The sequence below is a fragment of the Pleurodeles waltl genome, chromosome 1_1 (genome assembly GCF_031143425.1).
Source record: "Pleurodeles waltl isolate 20211129_DDA chromosome 1_1, aPleWal1.hap1.20221129, whole genome shotgun sequence".
Lineage (NCBI taxonomy): Eukaryota > Metazoa > Chordata > Amphibia > Caudata > Salamandridae > Pleurodeles > Pleurodeles waltl.
The window spans coordinates 55206865-55226320 of record NC_090436.1 but is presented as its reverse complement, the minus strand read 5'-3'; the positions used below and the strand labels follow the sequence as shown (position 1 = coordinate 55226320).

The 19456-nt window shown below is 51.1% G+C and overlaps 1 protein-coding gene across 1 annotated transcript in view; it reads left to right on the top strand.

Annotated features, from left to right (window-relative positions):
- Nucleotides 1-19456, top strand: part of LOC138262106 (uncharacterized) — a 134537-nt gene that overhangs the window by 104104 nt on the left and 10977 nt on the right. The window contains exon 7 of the mRNA XM_069211899.1: nt 8605-8791. Coding sequence (XP_069068000.1) covers nt 8605-8791 — 187 coding nt within the window. The remainder of the gene's footprint in view (nt 1-8604; nt 8792-19456) is intronic.

The following is a 19456-nucleotide window of genomic DNA, read 5'->3' as shown; positions in this document are numbered from 1 at the left end:
TGTAAAGCCACAGTCTCACAAGTCTCTCAAATGGGTGGGTTGCCCACTGTTCGGTCCTGGGGAGTGCAAAGCCACAGTCTCACAAGTCTCTCAAGTGGGTGGGTTGCCCACTGTTCGGTCCTGGGGAGTGCAAAGCCACAGTCTCACAAGTCTCTCAAGTGGGTGGGTTTCCCACTGTTTGGTCCTGGGGAGTGCAAAGCCACAGTCTCTCTAGTGGATGCTTTTCTCCACTGGTTCTGGAGGGGGCTTAGTGCCCAGAGTGCTTCATCCTGCGAAGGACTGGGGTAGTGGAGGCTGTTCTCCACTGGTTCTGGAGGGGGCTTAGTGCCCAGGGTGGTTCATCCTGCCAAGGACTGGGGTAGTGGATGCTGTTCTCCACTGGTTCTGGAGGGGGCTTTGTGCCCAGAGTGCTTCATCCTGCCAAGGGCTGGGGTAATGGATGCTCTTCTTCACTGGTTCTGGAGGGGGCTTAGTGCCCAGAGTGCTTCATCCTGCCAAGGGCTGGGGTAGTGGATGCTGTTCTCCACTGGTTCTGGAGGGGGCTTTGTGCCCAGAGTGCATCACATGGTGTGTGGCAGTTACCATTCCTGCACCTGGGTTTTAGAGCCACGAGATTTCCTGGGAAAAAGTAGCATGATACTCCATAGAGGCAGAGACATACTTCACCCTGCAGCGACTCAGCCTGCCAACTGCTGGTACTGCCAGTGCTGGTTGTGGTGCCTCATGTACGCTGTGTAGGGTCCCGGACGTCTCCTGCAGCCTCAGACGACTGCCCACTGGGGATGATGTCCATGTCGGCTGTGGTGGCACAGTCTGAGTACGTCGCGGGGCAGGTGGCGGTGGTCGCGCCGGTGTCAGCGGCAGACATGCTGGCGGTGGTGCATGTGTCAGCACCTGTAGAGGGAGACACCAAGATGTCTCCTGCAGCCTTGGACGGCTGCCCACTGGGGATGATGCAGGGGACTGGAGCAGAGGCAGCAGGCGTGCAGGTGGGTGTGCAGGTGGGCGTGCAGGTGGGCGTGCAAGTGGGCGTGCAGGTGGCGGTGCAGGTGGCGGTGGTGGCGGTGGTTGCGGCGGTGGCCACCGTAGTACAGGTTGCTGTTCTGACCTGCAGAAGGGGTGTCACCAGTCCCTCGCCCTGAGGCTAGATGCCCTGTGCTGACTTCCCTTTAGCCTTGTGTCCCTTCCCCACCTTGGAAGTCACTGCTGGGACCTTGGCACCGTCCTTTTTTGTCTTGGAGGAGGCCTTGCTGCTTGCTTGGTGTGGATTGTCCTTACGGCATGTTATCCCCTTCTTCACCTTGGCAGGTGGCGGAATAGGGTGATCCTTGGCCTCATTAGGTGGCGCACTGGCAGCCCTGATGGGTGTGGCCTGCGATGTTACAGGACTTACAGGGACCACAGTGCTGGAGGATTTCGTGGCTGAGGTGCTCGGCTGGGATCTGGACATCCTGGCCCTAGGGGAAGGACATGGGGGAGGTGTAGGGAACAGGTCAAAGTTAGAGAGGAAAAGTTTTTTAGGCACACTGGGACGGGAAGATGGAGGGGGTTTGGGAATGGAGGAAGAGGTAGTGGTTGTTGGAGGTGTACGTCTGCTAAATTTGGGTAAGGGTGCATGGGCTGGAGGCTGTTGTGAGGTGGATGACTGTTGAGTGGGTGTGTGCCGGCGTTTGTGTACTTTGGGAGGAGGGCTCACAGACACACTGGGAGAGGACACAGGGAACGTGTGAATGGTAGTGGGGGTGGTGATTGCATGTGAGGGGTGTGTTGTGATGGGCATGCTGGTGATGGAGGTAGTGGCTGAGGATGTAGTGCATGCAGGTGTGAGTGGAGATGAGACTGGGAGGGAAGAGGAGGACGTGGAGGAGGGGGACACAGTGAAGGCAGTGGATGTTGGTTTGTCTGCATGGGGATGGTGCTTGTGTGAGTGCTTGTGGGATGTATGGTGCTTATGTTTGCCATGTCCACTCTTGTGTGTTGATGAGTGTGCATGCTGGTCTGAGGGTGTGCTTGGGATAGGATGAGGTAGAGGGTCTGGGTAGTGGAAGTTGGAGGGGGGAGGCTGGACACAGGGACAATGGCTGCCATCAGTGCTGAGGCCAGAGCCTGAAATGCTCTCTGTTGGGCTGCCACACCAGAATGAATGCCCTCCAGGTATGCATTTATTTGCTGCAAATGCCTCGCGACACCCTGGATGGCATTCAAAATGGTTGATTGCCCAACAGTGAGGGATCTCAGGAAGTCAATAGCCTCCTCACTGAGTGCAGCAGGGCTGACTGGGCCAGGGCCTGAGGTGCCTGGGACGATGGAGATGCCCACCCTCCTGGGTGAGTGGGCACAGGAAACTCGATGAGGGGCTGCTGGGAGGGTGGTGCTGGTAGGGGGGTGGCGGCTGTACCTGTTGTTGCGGTGGTCACAGAGGTGCCCGTCACCGCAAGGGAGCTCCCATCAGAGGAGGAGTCGCTGTTGCTGGTGTCTCCTCCTGTCCCCATTGTGGAGCACCCCCCGTCCCACTGGTGCCTTCAGACTCCATACATTCATGCTCCAGGGCCATGGGGGTTGCAGCTCCCTCCTGCTCCGGTGCCACTGCTCCTCCGCCAGATGATGCAAATGGACACAAGGACAGGGTGACAAAACAAAAAGGGGGGAAAGACAGAGGAGAGACATGGTCAATGCCTGCAACAACACCACCGTTGGCAGACACAACACACAGGGAGCAGCCCTATGCACTATGCCATGAACTAACAGTTCAGGGGAAAATCACATGCCCATGGTGGGCTGTGCCTATACCCATTTGATGCACACCTGGAACCCACAGGAGCCTGACTAGATGTAGAGGGCCACTACCACCTTTGGGGTTGGACTGGCACTGAGCCTGTCTAACAATGGATCTACCCTGGCAAGCTTGCCCTGCCCTAGGGGAACCCACAGCCCTCTTCCCACACCCAGAAACCTCATAAAGCGTACAGAGTCAGCTGCATGAGACAGTATTCACCCCCTTGTGGCTGCTGTGATGCCCTCAAGCGCCCATCCAACTCAAGATATGCCACCGCTAGGATCCGGTATATCAGGGGGGTCATGGTGCGACGGGCACCCATTCCACGTTGGGAGGCCATTCCCAGCTGGGCCTCCGCCGTCTTCTTGGTCCAGTGGCGCAGGTCCTCCCATCTTTTGTGGCAGTGGGTGCTCCGTCTATGGTAGACCCCCAGGGTCCGCACTTCCTTGGCGATGGCACGCCAAATACCCTTCTTCTGGTGTGCGCTGACTTGCAGTGTAGGTCCTCTCGTGTTGAAGGTCAGGTATCAAGTGAGTGAACAGATAGAAAATGGCAGTCACGCCTGCGGCGGTGCGTACCGTCATCACCGGCGTGGAACCCATAGGACCCAATGATAACCAATGCTTAATTGCGCTGCGGTCTTCGCCCGCCTACTGCGACGGTGTACAACGCCAGCGCAGTTACCTCATTTTCCCTTGTCCCTCCTTACAGGTCACACAGCCACCATTTCAGGTGGCCACACGGCAGGCCAACTAACTGCGTCACAGCAGTTTTGTGCAGGAATACAGACATACAGCGCTAAACGCAGATTACATCACATTTGTTCCAAACACCCTTGTGAAACCTATGTGGTGTATGACCCTCTGCTCACCCTTCTCCTCCATAGGCCACGTCCGCTGGGGCAGATGATGAGATGGCGTCATCCTCCACTATACCGACCCCTGGTTGACGTGTCGGCAATGGAAGTAGTGGGAGTTGTTTAGGCAGTAATCTCTCACATGCAGAAGGCAGAGACCAGTTTGGCTTCTTCACTCATTCTGGGCTCAATATATTGGGTAACACCCAAGCTTTCCGCTACTGGCACAGGGGTGGGTGCCTCTTCCTACAGTATCGGCCACCAGCTAGGGGAAGTTGTAAACGATAAGAGACCAAAGCATAGCAGTTCAGTTTTATCCCTGTTCAAATTAATGCATTTCTAGACATTCACTGGATAACTGCGTGCATGCAATCATGAATATTGATGGCCACCTTCCACTCCTCTGCACCTCACACTATGATTTGTGTGTCATCTGCATACAACATCAGAGACAGTCCAAAATCCTGTATTAGAGCAACCAATGGTGAGATATACAGATTAAACAGAGTGTGACTTCAAGTAGAGTCCCGGGGAACCCCACATAACAAGACTCTCTTTTTGAGTAGAAGATATCTTGACCATTTGAATATGGATGGTTAAAAACGAGGTGAACTTACTACGGCTTTTCTGTGCACTCCCAAAGATTTCAATCTCTGAATCAAAGTTATGTGGAAGACTGAATCAAAAGCTGCACTAACAGCACGTAATACTAATGCTGCACTATGAGAAGTCTTATGTCATCTAGCACTGTCACTAGGTCTGTCTCTGTGCAGCAGAGGGACAAAAAACCAACTTGGACTTTGTTAACTTCAATATGTTTTTTTCAATTGTTTATTATTATCCTTCTCTAATATTTTCACCAGTAGGTAATTGTGAAATTGATCTATAGCTAGAAGGCTGCTGAGGGCCAGCAGTTGATTTTCTCATGATGGGAAGTGGTTGCACATCTTCACATGACTACGGGCGTGTGGCAGAGGTGATTGACACACTGCACAAGTCAGTTATGACTGGTGCTAAGAAGGTAGCTGCCAAATGGAAGCAAGAGGCTGGTCAAGGGTTCAGCGGAGAAGCAGATTAAATTGTCATCATCAACAAGTGGCCTAAATCCGCTAGAATAGAGATGAAGCTCAGCTGCTAAACATCGTCTTTCCTTTCTCCAGTCTCTCTCAAGATAAAGCAATGGCTATTTTTATGTATTTTGTCATGGAAAAGGGCAGTGACGACTTCACATAAGGGATCTGATCCTAGAATTTACACTTGAGTCTGTGAAGGAAAGCACATGCTTTTTACAATTTTGAAAACTGCCCTATCTGAGATGTCTGCTGCTAGAATTTTTCTCCATTGTGTGGTGTTCATTCTGCGAGATCCATTCAATGTTCTTTTTTTGGAGCCACACAGCTGAAATAGCTTTGATATTTCTATCCTTAAATTTATTTTAGGTGGATTTCAATCCGCTCACTTCATGAGTGCAAGGCTTGAGTTTGGATTTGTTGTGACATAAGTGCCATTTAGAAGGTCACAGTGGGGACTTATCTTCAAAATGAGCATTTTAAAGAATTTTGGCATGATTGTAGGAGTCCATTAAATGTGCAATCAATAGTGATACAGCTATATTTTAGAATTATCTTTAAAATATTGTTGCATCTTTGGGCTGGCTTTGGGCTGCTACTGGTCCTCGATGGGCTGACATTTGGCTTGTTGTTGGACACACTGGGATTGTAATTTAGACAGTGTGGTTTCAGGTACCTTGCTTTCACAGAGAAATTCTTGGGTATCTGCTATAGTATTCTTGTTCTTGTGTGGTTCTTTTTGGGACTAGCATCATTAGTCCCAGTTGATGCTGAGAATATAAATGTGCTATTAGCAAAGTATATGGTACACCCTGGACCCACTCCATACCTTGAATCTTGAACACTTGATTCCTGGTATCATCTGGGCTCATGTCATAAAGATTTAACACCTAAATCAGCCACCTGCCTAATTTTATAGTCCATTATCTACTATAGTATTTGGATAAACATTTCTTCAGTTGACATAATCAAAGGGGACTGTATTCAGCAATGTATCAATTATTGTACTCAAGCAATGCTAATGGAGCACACGTTAGAAACATAATCTGAGCTGTACAGGGTCTGTGCAGTGCAAGGTAAAGAATCTACCATTTTGTAAGTTTCGTAAGTGATACAAGCTTTCTTGCATACAAGTTACTTTCTAGGATGCACGTTACTTTCTATGCAAAACGCCAAAGAACAGGGACGTGATAGGAATAATGGGCCCAGTTCACTGAGATAAGTAGAAAAGCATGGAAGAAAGCTATGACTCTGAACATACTTTAACATTTTTTAAGATTTACAAAGCAGGTGTAACATACATACTTTGTACAGTTATGCATCGGAGAAATAATAGGCCATAACAATGGCACAAGATATTCCCAATATAGGCCTGGGAGCCCTTGGCTGCAGCGATTTTCCAGGCCCATTATAGGGAGGGTTTATGAGTTGTGAAAATAGTCTTTAAAGTACGTTCAAAGAAAGGTGTAAGCCTCTTCATGTACTTTTACACATTCGTTTGGTGATTCAGGTTGAGTGTATTATGATGGGAATTCATCGTCGCAATTGCATTAAGGAAATCTGCTAATTATGGATACCGGTCCTTGACATAAGTAAAATGAGCATTGTGCTAATAATAAAAACAGAGTCACACTCCCACTACTATGGAGGGTCAGGGTCGAAGGTCGTTGCCTCATTATTAAGGACTTGTTATTCAGTGTAGGGATACCTGTGTGCATGTAGGGGGCATTCTCCTATTCCAGTCAACTCTGTATCCCCACACCGAATAACAGGCACAACACATTACTGACCCCTGAATGGGGATTGAGCAGTGGCGGCCGGTAATTTTAGGAGAGAGGGGGGCGGGCGGGAAGCACACTCAAACTCATTCATTCATATATGCACACACATCCATTCACAACACTCATCAACATTCAAACATACACACATGCACCAAATATTCATTTAAAAAACAAACATACACACACACACACTTACCTTCAGCTCGGAGGTTCCAGGAAGGTTGGGACTGCTCTCTGACTGAGAGGGAAGGCAGCAGTCCCACCTTCATCACAGAGTGGGATGGGGTCAGTGAGACTTCTGACCCCATCCCAATCGGTGACAAGGTGTCACTGATTGACACTCACCTCGGGTGCTTCAGGGCTTCCCCTCATCACCAAGGGGGAGGGCCTTGAGGCTCCTTTGCTGAGCCGAGGAGGTCACTCCCATAGGAGCTGTGACCTCTTCAGCCCAGCACAGTTCAGCTCAGACAGCCAGGAGTCTGCGCGAATCGCGCATGTCTCGCTCCTGGCTGCCTGAGCTTAACATGAAGAGTGTCTGTCAGGCTGACCTTTGCTCAGCCTGACAGGCACTCTTCATGAAAGGCAAAAGCTGGGGGGCATGGCCCCTTCGCCCTAAAGGACGGGCTGTGGCTGGGAATGAGAAGTGGACCCAGGAGTACCAGATTCTTGTCCATATCTCATTTGCAATTTCCGGCATATAAAAGGCACTTCACCGCTTCTATTTACCACCTGCTTTGAGAAGGTGGGAAGTTGCAGTGGAAAGAGTACTGCATGTGGGCATAGCTATGCTTGGGGAGCATTATCTGCTCTCTCCGTAGTGCGGAGGTTGTGCAAACTAGGCTGCCAATGGCCCCTGTCCAGAGCCTTCCGTGTCTCACAAGGTGAGGGTTTGCACCCTGTGAAGGTGCATCTGAAGTTTTCAGACCTGAAAAAACAATGTTCTGATTGAGACTCTGATGGTCATTTCCTCTGCCACCCCAAATGGACTACCAGGCACCAAATTAGGAGATCACCACTGAAGGAGTGATCATCTGTGTGCCTTCACAGGAGCTACCACCATGGTGATTTCTGTGAAGACACATAAAGTTTGGTGCACGGCTACCATCTTTTAGGTGGCTGTGCGCAAACGTTTTTGCTTTTCGGAAACAAACTACCAAAGCAGGAGTTTGTTACTGAAAAGAAAAAATGAATTGTGCCACCCCTGGAGTTGAGACTGTCCACTCTAAATAGGGCTGGCAGATTGATTCCCTTATTTAAGAGCAGCGGAGGTTCCTCCTTTAGGGTGGAGGAGCGTTTCCCCCCCACCATCAGCAGCCACTGAAAATCCTTTAACAAACAAAATGAAAATTAACATAGTTTATTATCATTTCGTTTGTTAAAGAGGCTGGGCATTGGGGATGATGAAGATAAGGGGGTGCACTCCCCTCAGTGCACATGTATGTTTGGCTGGCCATCTCAAGCAGGCCAAACACACATGCACAGTAGGCTCTCTCCAGGCTGGCACTGTGGTGCCGGGCTGGAGAGAGCAGGCACAGTCTCCCAGTCTGCCTGTGAGCACCCTGTCTGGGCGCTCCCAGCCAATCCTGATGCTACTCTGAGTAACGTCAGGATTAGCCGCAGGAAAATGGAGAGGTGTGGTGACGAAGCGAGAAAGTTAAGTTTTTATTTTTTCTAAATATGATTTAATGTGTATCTTCCCGACCACCCCCTCCCACCTGTCCACCCATGCACGCGCCTCCCGCCCCTTCACAGCGCTGCGATCCGCAACTGTTTAAGAGCCCCAACTCCGCCGGGACATTGGAGTAAATTTTCAAGTGGCAAAGCTGAAACGGACACTGCCATCAGAAAACTGACTGTGCATGTGACTCAAAATAGTGCCAGGGAGCCGAAAGTTTGAAGACAGAGTCCTCCGTTTGTGATGAAGTACCCCATCTGCTGAATTCTAAATCCGTCCTCTAGTCTATACACAGTGAGTGACCTCTAGCTTCCCAGAGCAGTATTCTTACCAGCAATAACACTCCAGTTAGCTAATAATGAGGCCCAAATGCGTACGTTTTATAGGAGTTTAGGTTATTAATTTTGAAACGTACCATATTGACTCTAAACATATTTCATTTTCAGCTGAACATCACAGCCTGGAGAGACTACAATAAAACTTTCCTGGAGACAGAAATTGTTACAGTAAATTCCTCAGTCACTGAGTACACATTCGGGAGATATGATACAAACTACACAGCAAGGATCCAAGGATTGACGTCTGCAGGACTTGGACAGGTGTTATTATGGACATTTTCAACTAAAATATCAGGTAACAGATGTTCCAATGTGTATGATAACCTAAGATATTGAATCATATGGTATGGCATCTGTAGAACTGTAAATAGTTACTGTGTGTACCATCAGAAGGTCTTTCCTTGTAGCCCACTCACTTGCCTATGCAATAGCTCTGCTAGTGTCTTATCTGAGACACCCTGGGGTTTTTTGGGAAATGGGTGATACATATTAATCAGCAGGTGTACAATAAAATGGGTAAAACAAGCCCATATACTTTCTAATGTTTGCTGCAACACTGTTTTGTTCTTAGTAGACAGTTTTTGCACCTGACTTGCCTTTAACAAATCAGTGTACTGACCAAGACAGGGGCGTACACATTGTTTGCGGCATATGAGATCCACAAATTCACTGAACCATAACTAACCTTAAACCATGTTTTTACTGAATTTATGTTTTTTTATTGATCTACTACATCATGAGGCTGGACACTGACTGCACCAGCCACACCGGTCCCACATGAAAAAAGACCTCCAAAAACAACAAACAACCCAGCTGCTACACGAACGACCGCAGGGAGTCTAGCACCAATGCAAACAACTTGAGAGAAAATGGAGACTCAACAAAAACCTCACAGCAAGATCCACATACAATGCTGCCCTTAACCCCTACCAGCCACAATGATTAGATGAAAAGAAAAAGGCCCTAACTCTCAGACTCGAAGCCAGCCCCAAGAACGCCAAAGAGCTCTTCACCATTGTCAATGAGTTCTCCAAACCCATAGCTACAAACAATGACATTACCCCATCCCAAGCTCTCTGCAACACCCTCTCAAATTTCTTTGAACAGAGGGCTGCCAAGACCTACAACACATCGAACCCAGAGCCCAGCAGGACACTTCCCTCACTGTCAATCAGTAGCTAAGCAACTGGAGGCCCCTCCCGCATGATGACACCACCATCCACTCAGGAGCCCCCTTCATACCCATGCCCCCATTTCATTTACAACCTTGGAAGAACCATCATCTACCCCACACTCATGGCTATCATCAACATCTCCGCCACTTTCCTGTTTTGCTGGAAAAACTCCAGATTGAGGAAACCAACAGATGACCATAACACCCTCAGTAGCTACAGACCCAGCTCACGCCTGCCCTTTCCAGCTAAATTGATGGAGAAAGCCATCAATACCCACCTTGCAGACCACCTAGAACTCCATCAACTCCTATGCAGCTCTCAGTCTGGCTGTCACACCAACCACAGCGCAGAAACGGTCACCATTGTGGACACCAATGACATCAGAAGCATCCACCACTGAGGGGAAATGGCCACACTCATCCTCCTAGACCCCTCAGCACTTGAGTATCTGCAGACCAGCCCTCAAGTGGATATTCTCCTTCCTCATGGACAGAACTCAATGAGTTAGACTTCCCCCCACACCTCAGAACCTAAGAAACTCATATGCAGAGTCCCTCAAGATTTGTTGCTCAGCCCAACATTCTTCAGCGTCTTCATGACACTCCTCAAAGATATCATCAAAGCCCACTGCACACAGCACCCACAACACAAAGCTCACTGTTTTCCTTACCGACTCAACCAGCTCCTCATAAACATACCTTGCCAACTGCACGAGCAGCATCACTGCTTGGATGAAAAACTACTGCCTCTAGCTCAACACTGAGACTACGGAAGCGCCCTCTACTTCGGAATCACAGCCCATGTACTAGGCCAGCTCAAAACCACCCAGAAAGCCGCTGCCAGACTCATCCTGACCATCCTGAAAAATAACCCTATTACTACACACCTCAAAAATCTGGTTTCCAGTCCAGGAAAGATGTTCAAGCTACTCACCCACACCTACAAAGCTTTCTACAACACCAGCATACCTCAACCACTGCCTCTACTTCCACCAACCCACCAGACACCTTTGAGCTGTGTCCCAGGCAAGAGCACAGCTCCCTCGCATTAAGAAGACCAGATGCGGAGGATGCTTCTTCTTAAAACTCGCAGCCAGGGCATGAATTCCTCCTTCCCCTTCAGGCCCGCCCTAATCAGTGCCTGGATACTCTCACAAGTGATTAGCCGCGCTCTACAAATCCCTGTAGCAAAACATAATACACAGGTGACTCTAACTAGCCAGAAAGTAGGAACTGCCAAGAAGTGCTCCTCCAATGTTGCTAATCCACAACTGAATCTACATTCTAAAGGTGATATTTTAAATGACATTCTATTAGTATTTGTGATGTCATGCATGTACCCTGATTACTACATTACATCTTTCCTTAGTGAAACAAAAAAAGAGAAAAAACAATACAATAAAACATACATATAACATACATAAATGTACCTGCAATATTTTAGTACATTAAATTCCCAAATGACTATTAAAAATAAATAACTTAGGGCATGATTCAGATCTTGGTTGAGAGAATACTCCGTCAGAACCGTGACGGATGGGGGGCATGGCCGCACAGGCAAAGATGGCGGACGCATAGTCCGAGAGCTCCGGCGGGCCTACATTTATCTGACCCCACGGAGCCCTGCCTCGGAGCCGCCGGCGCAGCAGCTGTGTGCCGGAGCGGCGGGACAAGGGCTGTGGAGCAAACCAGGGGTTCAGCTGACCCCGGAGAGCGTGGAAAATCAAGAAACTCAGAGTCCTCGTGCACAAGCCGGGGACTCGGGTAGCTGCTGCATGCGGCGTGCAGTGGGCCGTGGCCAAAAGGCGGCTGCGGAGGGTGCCGAGGCTTGCCTTTCGTGTCCCCCTTGTGCCAGCATAACGGGAGCGACAGGAACCTTTGGAGGGGGCGACCCCGGACCTCTCTCTGCGGTAACCGAGCCATCGACATCGGAGAGGAGTGGGGCTGGGGCCCTGTATCGAACGGCTGGTGCAGGAGCGAGGGGTGGAAACGTGGCCGGGGGAATGAGACCAGGCCGACAGATAGAGAGCTGGACAAGGCCCCTGAGAGCCTGGGAGTCGTGAGGAGACACCCATGAAAAACAGGTGCGAGGAGGCGGAGGCTGTGTGAATACCCCGGGGGGCAGGAAGGGAGCCCACGGGGGAATAATGGCTGAGGACTGGGGCGACTTGGGGAGGCCCCCCCCAACTCCTGAAGAGTGGAGAGTGCGGAGGCAATGATTAGACCGTGCCCGCGGACTGCAGGTGGGGGACCTCTGGCGGTGCCATTCTCCCTCTCCTCTGTGCTTTTGCATTTGACTTTTTGTTTCTTTGACCACGGAGAGCGGACCACAAGAGAGGAGGAGGGAAGAGGAGGCCCCATAGAGCTTGGAAGCACAGTAAGGGCCTCATTAGAAGTGCGGAGCAGCTCGGGGGCCTACGGGGTGGTACCTCCACCTGTGGACTGCGGGGCACCTGGTGGAACATCACGGAGCTGATCGAGGACAGGTGGCAACTGTGATGAGGGAGGCAATGACCGACTGAAGCACCAGTGGACCGATACAGACTAATGTGAATGTGCACGCTAGACCAGACGGTCCAAGGGACGTTGGACTAGGCATACCCTGCAGCGGTAGAGAGTCGGACCCTCGCTCTCCCAGCGCCCATGAACACACGACGCCGCCGCAGAGAGAGAAGAATGGACCGCCCAGCAGCCAGTGAAAGGAAAAAAGAAGACATGCAGCGCCCTGTGCAGCCCTCAGTGCAGGATACGTTGGACAAAATATTAGGAGCTATTGAGGGTACAAAAACCACCCTCCAGCACGACATAAATCAGGTCGCAGTAGAGGTTGGCCTCCTCAGAGCTGACCGCCAAAAACTATCAGACAGGGTCAAGGACACGGAGACCACATTAACAGACATAGGCCCTCATTCTGACCTTGGCGGGCGGCGGAGGCCGCCCGCCAAAGTCCCGCCGTCAGGTTACCGTTCCGCGGTCGAAAGACCGCGGCGGTAATTCTGACTTTCCCGCTGGGCTGGCGGGCGGTCTCCTTCAGACCGCCAGCCAGCCCAGCGGGAAAGAGGCTTCCACGATGAAGCCGGCTCGGAATCGAGCCGGCGGAGTGGAAGCTGTGCGACGGGTGCAGTTGCACCCGTCGCGTATTTCACTGTCTGCGCAGCAGACAGTGAAATACATTTAGGGGCCCTCTTACGGGGGCCCCTGCAATGCCCATGCCAGTGGCATGGGCACTGCAGGGGCCCCCAGGGGCCCCGCGACCCCCCCTACCGCCATCCGGATCTCGGCGGTCCGACCGCCGGGATCTGGATGGCGGTAGGGGGGGTCAGAATCCCCGCGGCGGTGCAGCAAGCTGCGCCGCCGCGGAGGATTCAATGGGGCCGCGGTACACTGGCGGGACCCCGCCAGTGGTGCCGGTCCGACCGCGGCTTTACCGCCGCGGTCGGAATCCCCATTGAAGCACCGCCGGCTTGTCGGCGGTGCTCCCGCGGTCCTCCGCCCTGGCGGTCAAAGACCGCCAGGGTCAGAATGAGGGCCATAGTCCCGAGACAAAAGGAAGTAGAGGCCACCATGCTACACCTCATAGAAAGAATAACACGATTAGAGCAGAGGGCGGAAGATGCGGAGGGGAGAAACGGAAGGAACAATGTGCGAGTGGTGGGTCTACCGGAAGGAGCAGAGGGCACAAATATGGTTGAATACCCGGAGGAATGGAAGCGCAAGACGTTGGCCCGGGACGTTTGACACCATTTTTTGCCCTGGAGAGAGCGTACCGGGTCCCGACGAGGCCCCCAGCACCTGGGAGGCCACTGAGAGTAGTAATAGCACATCTACTACACTACAGAGACAGGGACATCCTACTCCAGAGGGCCAGGGAGGATGGCCCTTATAGGGTGGACAACGGATAAGTGACCCTCTTCCCGGATTTCACCTTCGTGGTTCAGATCAGGAGATCCTCCTTCCTTGCAGTGAAAAGAGCACTGAGGGAGGAGGGAATACAGTACTCGCTCCTCTTTCCAGCTAGGCTGAAGATGATGACGAAGGGCAAGTCCACGTTTTTTCATAACCTCAAGGAGGTGTGGAAGTGGATAGAGGCCCGGGGTGGACGGAGGAGATGGGGCAGGGGGCCGGATGGGGCCCTTCCTTACCCCTCTGGGGGTAGGGGGGCGGCGCCGTCGGACCTGCCCCCGTACGGAACTGTCACAATCCCAGAAAGACCTAAGCAAGAAGGAGGCCTCCTCAAAGTGAAGCGAAGACAACGAGTCGGATGACACTACGGCATCCTCTGTGGAGGACCCCGGTGGGTCCGAGGGCCTCCCAAAAGTGACCCCGCAGACGGCAGATGAACTGGGGTGAACAAGGTGTCGGTGGACTCCAGGGCGGCGCGCACAGCATGGTGGAATGGCCCCAATGGATATTGAACCATCCCCGACCAGTTTCTCGTCCAGTCAGCGGAATGGCGAGAACTAAGCGTAATAGTTGGCGCATTTTATTCAGTTGCTTGGTTTTCCTGGGCAGCCTACAGTTAGAGAGGTGCCCCGGGGTGGGGGAGTTGGGGTTAGTTAAGTTCATCGTTAGATGGTGCCAGTGGAAATTAGGTTACACACACAAGGGTGGTTGGAGTAGGCATAGCGACAGCGAGAGATGGTGGGACCCGCAGTTACAGCGTGACATATCTAGATGGCTGACTATAATCTTTTAACATGGAACATACGGGGCATGGGTTCGCCTGCAAAGAGACATAGAATACTGTCCCATCTGAAGAGGAGGGGCATACACATAGCAATGCTCCAAGAAACACACTTGGTTGCGAGCGAGGTGGAAAAGCTTAGACGCAGATGGAGGAGGCAGGTATTCGCTACTAGATACTCGGCATATGCAAGAGGTGCACTAATATGGATCTGTGCGGGAGTGCCCTTCGAAGCGATATCCATAGACATAGACCAAGAAGGTAGATTTGTAGTGGTGGAGGGGAGGCTCCACGGGATCCCAATAATCCTAGGTAGTGTATATGCCCCCAATCAAGACCAAGCCCCCTTCCTGCAACGCCTCTCGAGCCATATCACCCTCCAGCAACATGGGGAACTACTACTGGGAGGAGACTTTAATAGTGTCCTGGATGTAGACCTGGACCACTCCTCACCTCCACTACAGAGCGCGGTGACACATAAAACAGCCAAGAAGGTGAGAGAGTGGGTGAAGGACTGGAGAATGGTAGATATATGGCGCGAACAACACCCGCATGATAGGGATTACTCATTCTACTGTGCCCTACATCAGATACACACCAGAATTGACAGGGTGGTGTGCACGCCTGGGATGGCGAGAAGTATAACTCACTCTGAGTATTTGGGGCGCACCATATCGGATCATAACCCACTACTAGTAAAATGGAGGGCGACAATGGACAGACCCCCATACCGCTCTGGAGAATGTCCCCGACAGCGTTGGAGGACCAGGCATTTAGAGAAGCACTCTGATCTCACCTAACTGACCAAATTAATATAAATAAGGGGTCGACCTCCTCCAGAGGTGTGGAATGGGAGGCACTGAAGGTAGCCACAAGGAGCTTTAGCATAAGCCAGACGGTTGGGATAAAGCATACTTTAGATCAAGAACTAATTAAGATAGAGGAGACCATACACGAAGGGGAAAGAAAGGGGCAAAGAAGCGCGCAAGAGCAGGAGGAATACGAGCAGGCGACGAAGTCCCACTCACAGGTGGAAGAACAGCTCCGTTGCCACTGCTATAGGAGACACTTAGCCTCAGTACAATCGAAGATGGGAGATCGGGAAAGATGCTAGCCTGGTTGGTAAGACCCGGGGGTGAGGGAGCGCCCATAGTGAGTGTACGTGACATGAAAGGTGACCACAGATTCAGCCCTGGCCCTATAAATGAAGCCTTTAAAGAGTAATATACCTTTTTGTATAGGGAACCAGGAGAGCTAGATAAGGATAGACTGAGGGAGTTCCTGCTGCCGCTTCCTTTGCCGATGCTGGCCAGTGGAGACGGCGAAGTGCTAGGGGGCCCGGTGACAACTGAGGAGGTGCTAGAGGCGATATCGCAGCTGGCCCCAGGAAAGACACCAGGTACTGATGGGTTACCAATGGACTTCTATAAGAAATACTCTAAGATATTGGCCCCACAGATGGTGGACCTACTTCCGGACACACTCAAGGAGGCGGTAGTGATACCGTTACCTAAGACGAAAACGGGTGAAGTGTCGGTCACTAACTTTAGACCACAATGTTAAATAGTGACTTTAAGATCCTTAGTAAAATAATGGCTAACCGATTGTTTCCGGACATATCCACCCTGATACACGAGGACCAAAATGGGTTTGTCCCGAACCGTAGCACATCACTTAATCTTAGGCGTCTCTTTGCTATTCTACAAATGCCAGAAAGAGAGAAGCCCTCGAAAGGAGCGCTGCTGGCAATAGATTTTGAGAAAGCCTTTGACTCGATCCGTTGGGACTACCTGAGAACGGTAATGTTAAAAATGGGCATGGGAGCCAAGTGGGTAGAGTGGGTGGGCCTGCTCTATACAGCTCCACAGGAAAGAGTGTGGACTGGAAAAACCATCTCAAGTCCCTATCTTATACACAGGGGAACTAGGCAAGGATGCCCCCTATTGCCGCTATTATTTGCCCTAGCTATTGAACCCTTAGCTGCACATATAAGGACGGAGGGCACAGGTAGAGGAGTGAAATGGGGAGGAACCGAACACAACATCTCACTGTATGCGTATGACATCTTAATATACCTCAGGAATGGGGACACTGGGCTGCCTTGGGCCCTACAGGCTCTGGATCGTTTTGGAGAACTTTCGGGCCTACATCTCAACAGATGCAAAACATATGTTTGCCCGATAACAAAAGGCAGTGCCCAGCCCTCCACATTCCCGGAGGCTGTGGTCACCTAACACATTTAGGTACCTGGGGATCCAGGTGTTCCACGACCCACGGGACCTGCGCGACGGGAACTTAGGCAAAGCACTTGGCTCCCTAAGAGCATTGGTAGGATTCTGGAGATCACTGAAGTTATCCACAATGGCCAGGGTATCGCTGTCAAAAATTATCATGTTACCGCGCCTTCTTTATTATTTCGCTAATCTACCAGTGCGGATCCCTACGTGGTGGTTCAAAGAATTGAATACGTTACTAAGGGATCTGGTATGGGACGGAGGCCGACGCCGTACAGCCCTATCGATCCTATGTCGACCAACAAGCGAGGGGGGATTGGGAGTGCAGAACTTCGAAGTATACTACTTATCATGACAGCTGCAATGGATCGCCAGATGGTTTGCGGATGGGGGCTACTTGGACAGAAGTACAGCAGGAAGGGCGATGGGGGTCGAGGAGATAATGGCAGTCATGATGGGCCGAAAGATTAAGCCACAAGAAATGAGCGGATTGACAAAAGTGGCGTTGCACTGCTGGAAGAAGTACACACAGCGAGTAGGAGTGGAGAAGGCCTACTCCCCTGCATTGCCACTGAGTACAATGAGAGTAGAAACGGCGACAGAGAACTGGGTGGACTTTGACTTGGGGACATGGACGAAGGCCGGGATAGCAATGATAGGAGATCTATTTAATGGAGGGGTGATGACCCCATTTGCCGACCTAACAAGTAGTAAAGGGGTCCCCAGAGGGCAGTTCCTCATGCATCAAAGACTCACTCATATTGTACGGGAACACTGGGTAACGATCAATGCGGAACCCACCACACACCGGGGGTTACATCTACTACTGACGGCAGGGGCGGATACCCACCTAATCACTAAAATATACAAAACGATAATCGAGGACACACTAGATCAGTTGAGACCACTAAGGGACAGGTGGGAAGGGCCCATGGCACTAGAGCTATCAGACACGGAGTGGAAGAGGTTATTGGCGTACCCCAGGATAGTGTCCAGGAACACACGCCTGAGGTACATACAATACAATTACACGCAGGACATATCTTACTCCACAACGCTTAACCCGCATATACGGAGGCACCCCTATGGGATGCCCCAAATGCAGAGCCATGAATGCCTGCCTTGATCACATGATCTGGCAATGCCCAGAGATCCAAGCAGGGTGGGGTACAGTAGTGAAAGACCTGGAAAAGCTGCTGGGAATGACCGTACCGCAAACACCGGCAGTGTGTCTGGTTGGCTTAAAATCGGAGCTAAAAATAGGGCAGGTACAGGAGCGCTACATGGTCATTACACTAGTACTATACAGGAGACTTATCGCCTTGGGTTGGAAATCACCCAGGAGCCCGAATATGGTGGACTGGAGGCGCGATGTACTGAAATGGGCCGGAGCTGAACTACAGGTTCTTAGGAGTGAGGAGGCTAGAGGTATGCGCGAGACCCCAATAGCTCCGGCATGGGAGGAGGTCTTGACAAAATGGAGGCGAATAGTGATGGGCGAAGACAACGACACTGTAGAACAGAGCTGACAGCTCACCTGGACAAGGGGGATAGCAGAGCGTCAAGCCCACAACAATTATCAATAGCACGGAGAGCAGACAAAGGGAGCAGGCAATCACTGGATAATGGGAAAGGCATAAATAAGGGGTGGTACAGAGGAAATAGATGGGGAACAGCGGAGTGATAAATACGCGGCTCACCACACACGGAGGGACCACCGGGTAACAGACTAGACCTTACCAACATGGAGGCAGTGCCCCTTCGCAACCCAACACACAACTAGCTCACAGGAACACTGCACCATCACGTTCGTAATTGTTTTTTTCCTTTTTTTTCCTTTTCTTTTTGTCTGCATAAGAACTTATGATTACTCGAATGTAACAGCAGAGGGATACTGACACAGGAATAGTAAGGAAGCATTGCCAAAAAAGATAAGAGTACGGAACCAAGTTAACACATTAAGACTAGAAGAATGCAGAAGGGGATAGTAAATGTTCTGATGTAACTAAGATAAAGTAAATCAGTTAACTGCCCTCAATATAAATGAAACTGCAATGTTGAATAGAACGTATAGTAATGATTAGAAACAACAATACCTCAAATGATGTAACTGTATAACAATTAAAAGTTAATAAAAATATTTACGGAAAAAAAAAAAAAACGTGACGGATATCTCATCCGCTGTATTACAATCCCCTTAGGATATAATGGGATCGCAATACAGCGCGCGGGATACCTGTTACATTTGTGATGGAGTATTCCCTTCCACCAAGACCTAATTCAGGCCCTTAATCTAAATCTCCACAGTTAAAGAACTTTACCTAAATGTTCACAGAAGACACTTAGGGGGTCATTCCAATGTTGGCGGGCGGCGGAGGCCGCCCGCCAGAATTCCCCCCTCCGAAATACCGCACCGCGGTCAAAAGACCGCGGCGGGTATTACAAGTTTTCCCCTGGGCTGGCGGGCGGTTGCTGAAAAACCGCCCGCCAGCCCAGGGGAAAACGACCTTCCCACGAGGATGCCGGCTCGTAATCGAGCCGGCGGAGTGGGAAGGTGCGACGGGTGCAGTGGCACCCGTCGCATATTTCAGTGTCTGCAAGGCAGACACTGAAATACTTTGCGGGGCCCTCTTACGGGGGCCCCTGCCATGCCCATGCCATTGGCATGGGCACGGCAGGGGCCCCCAGGGGCCCCGCGACCCCCCCTACCGCCATCCTGTTCATGGCGGCTTTCCCGCCATGAACAGGATGGCGGTAGGGGGGGTCGGAATCCTCATGGCTGCGGAGCGTGCTCCGCAGCCATGGAGGATTCACACGAGCAGCGGAAAGTCGGCGTTGGAGCACCGCCAGCCTGTTGGCGGTGCTCCC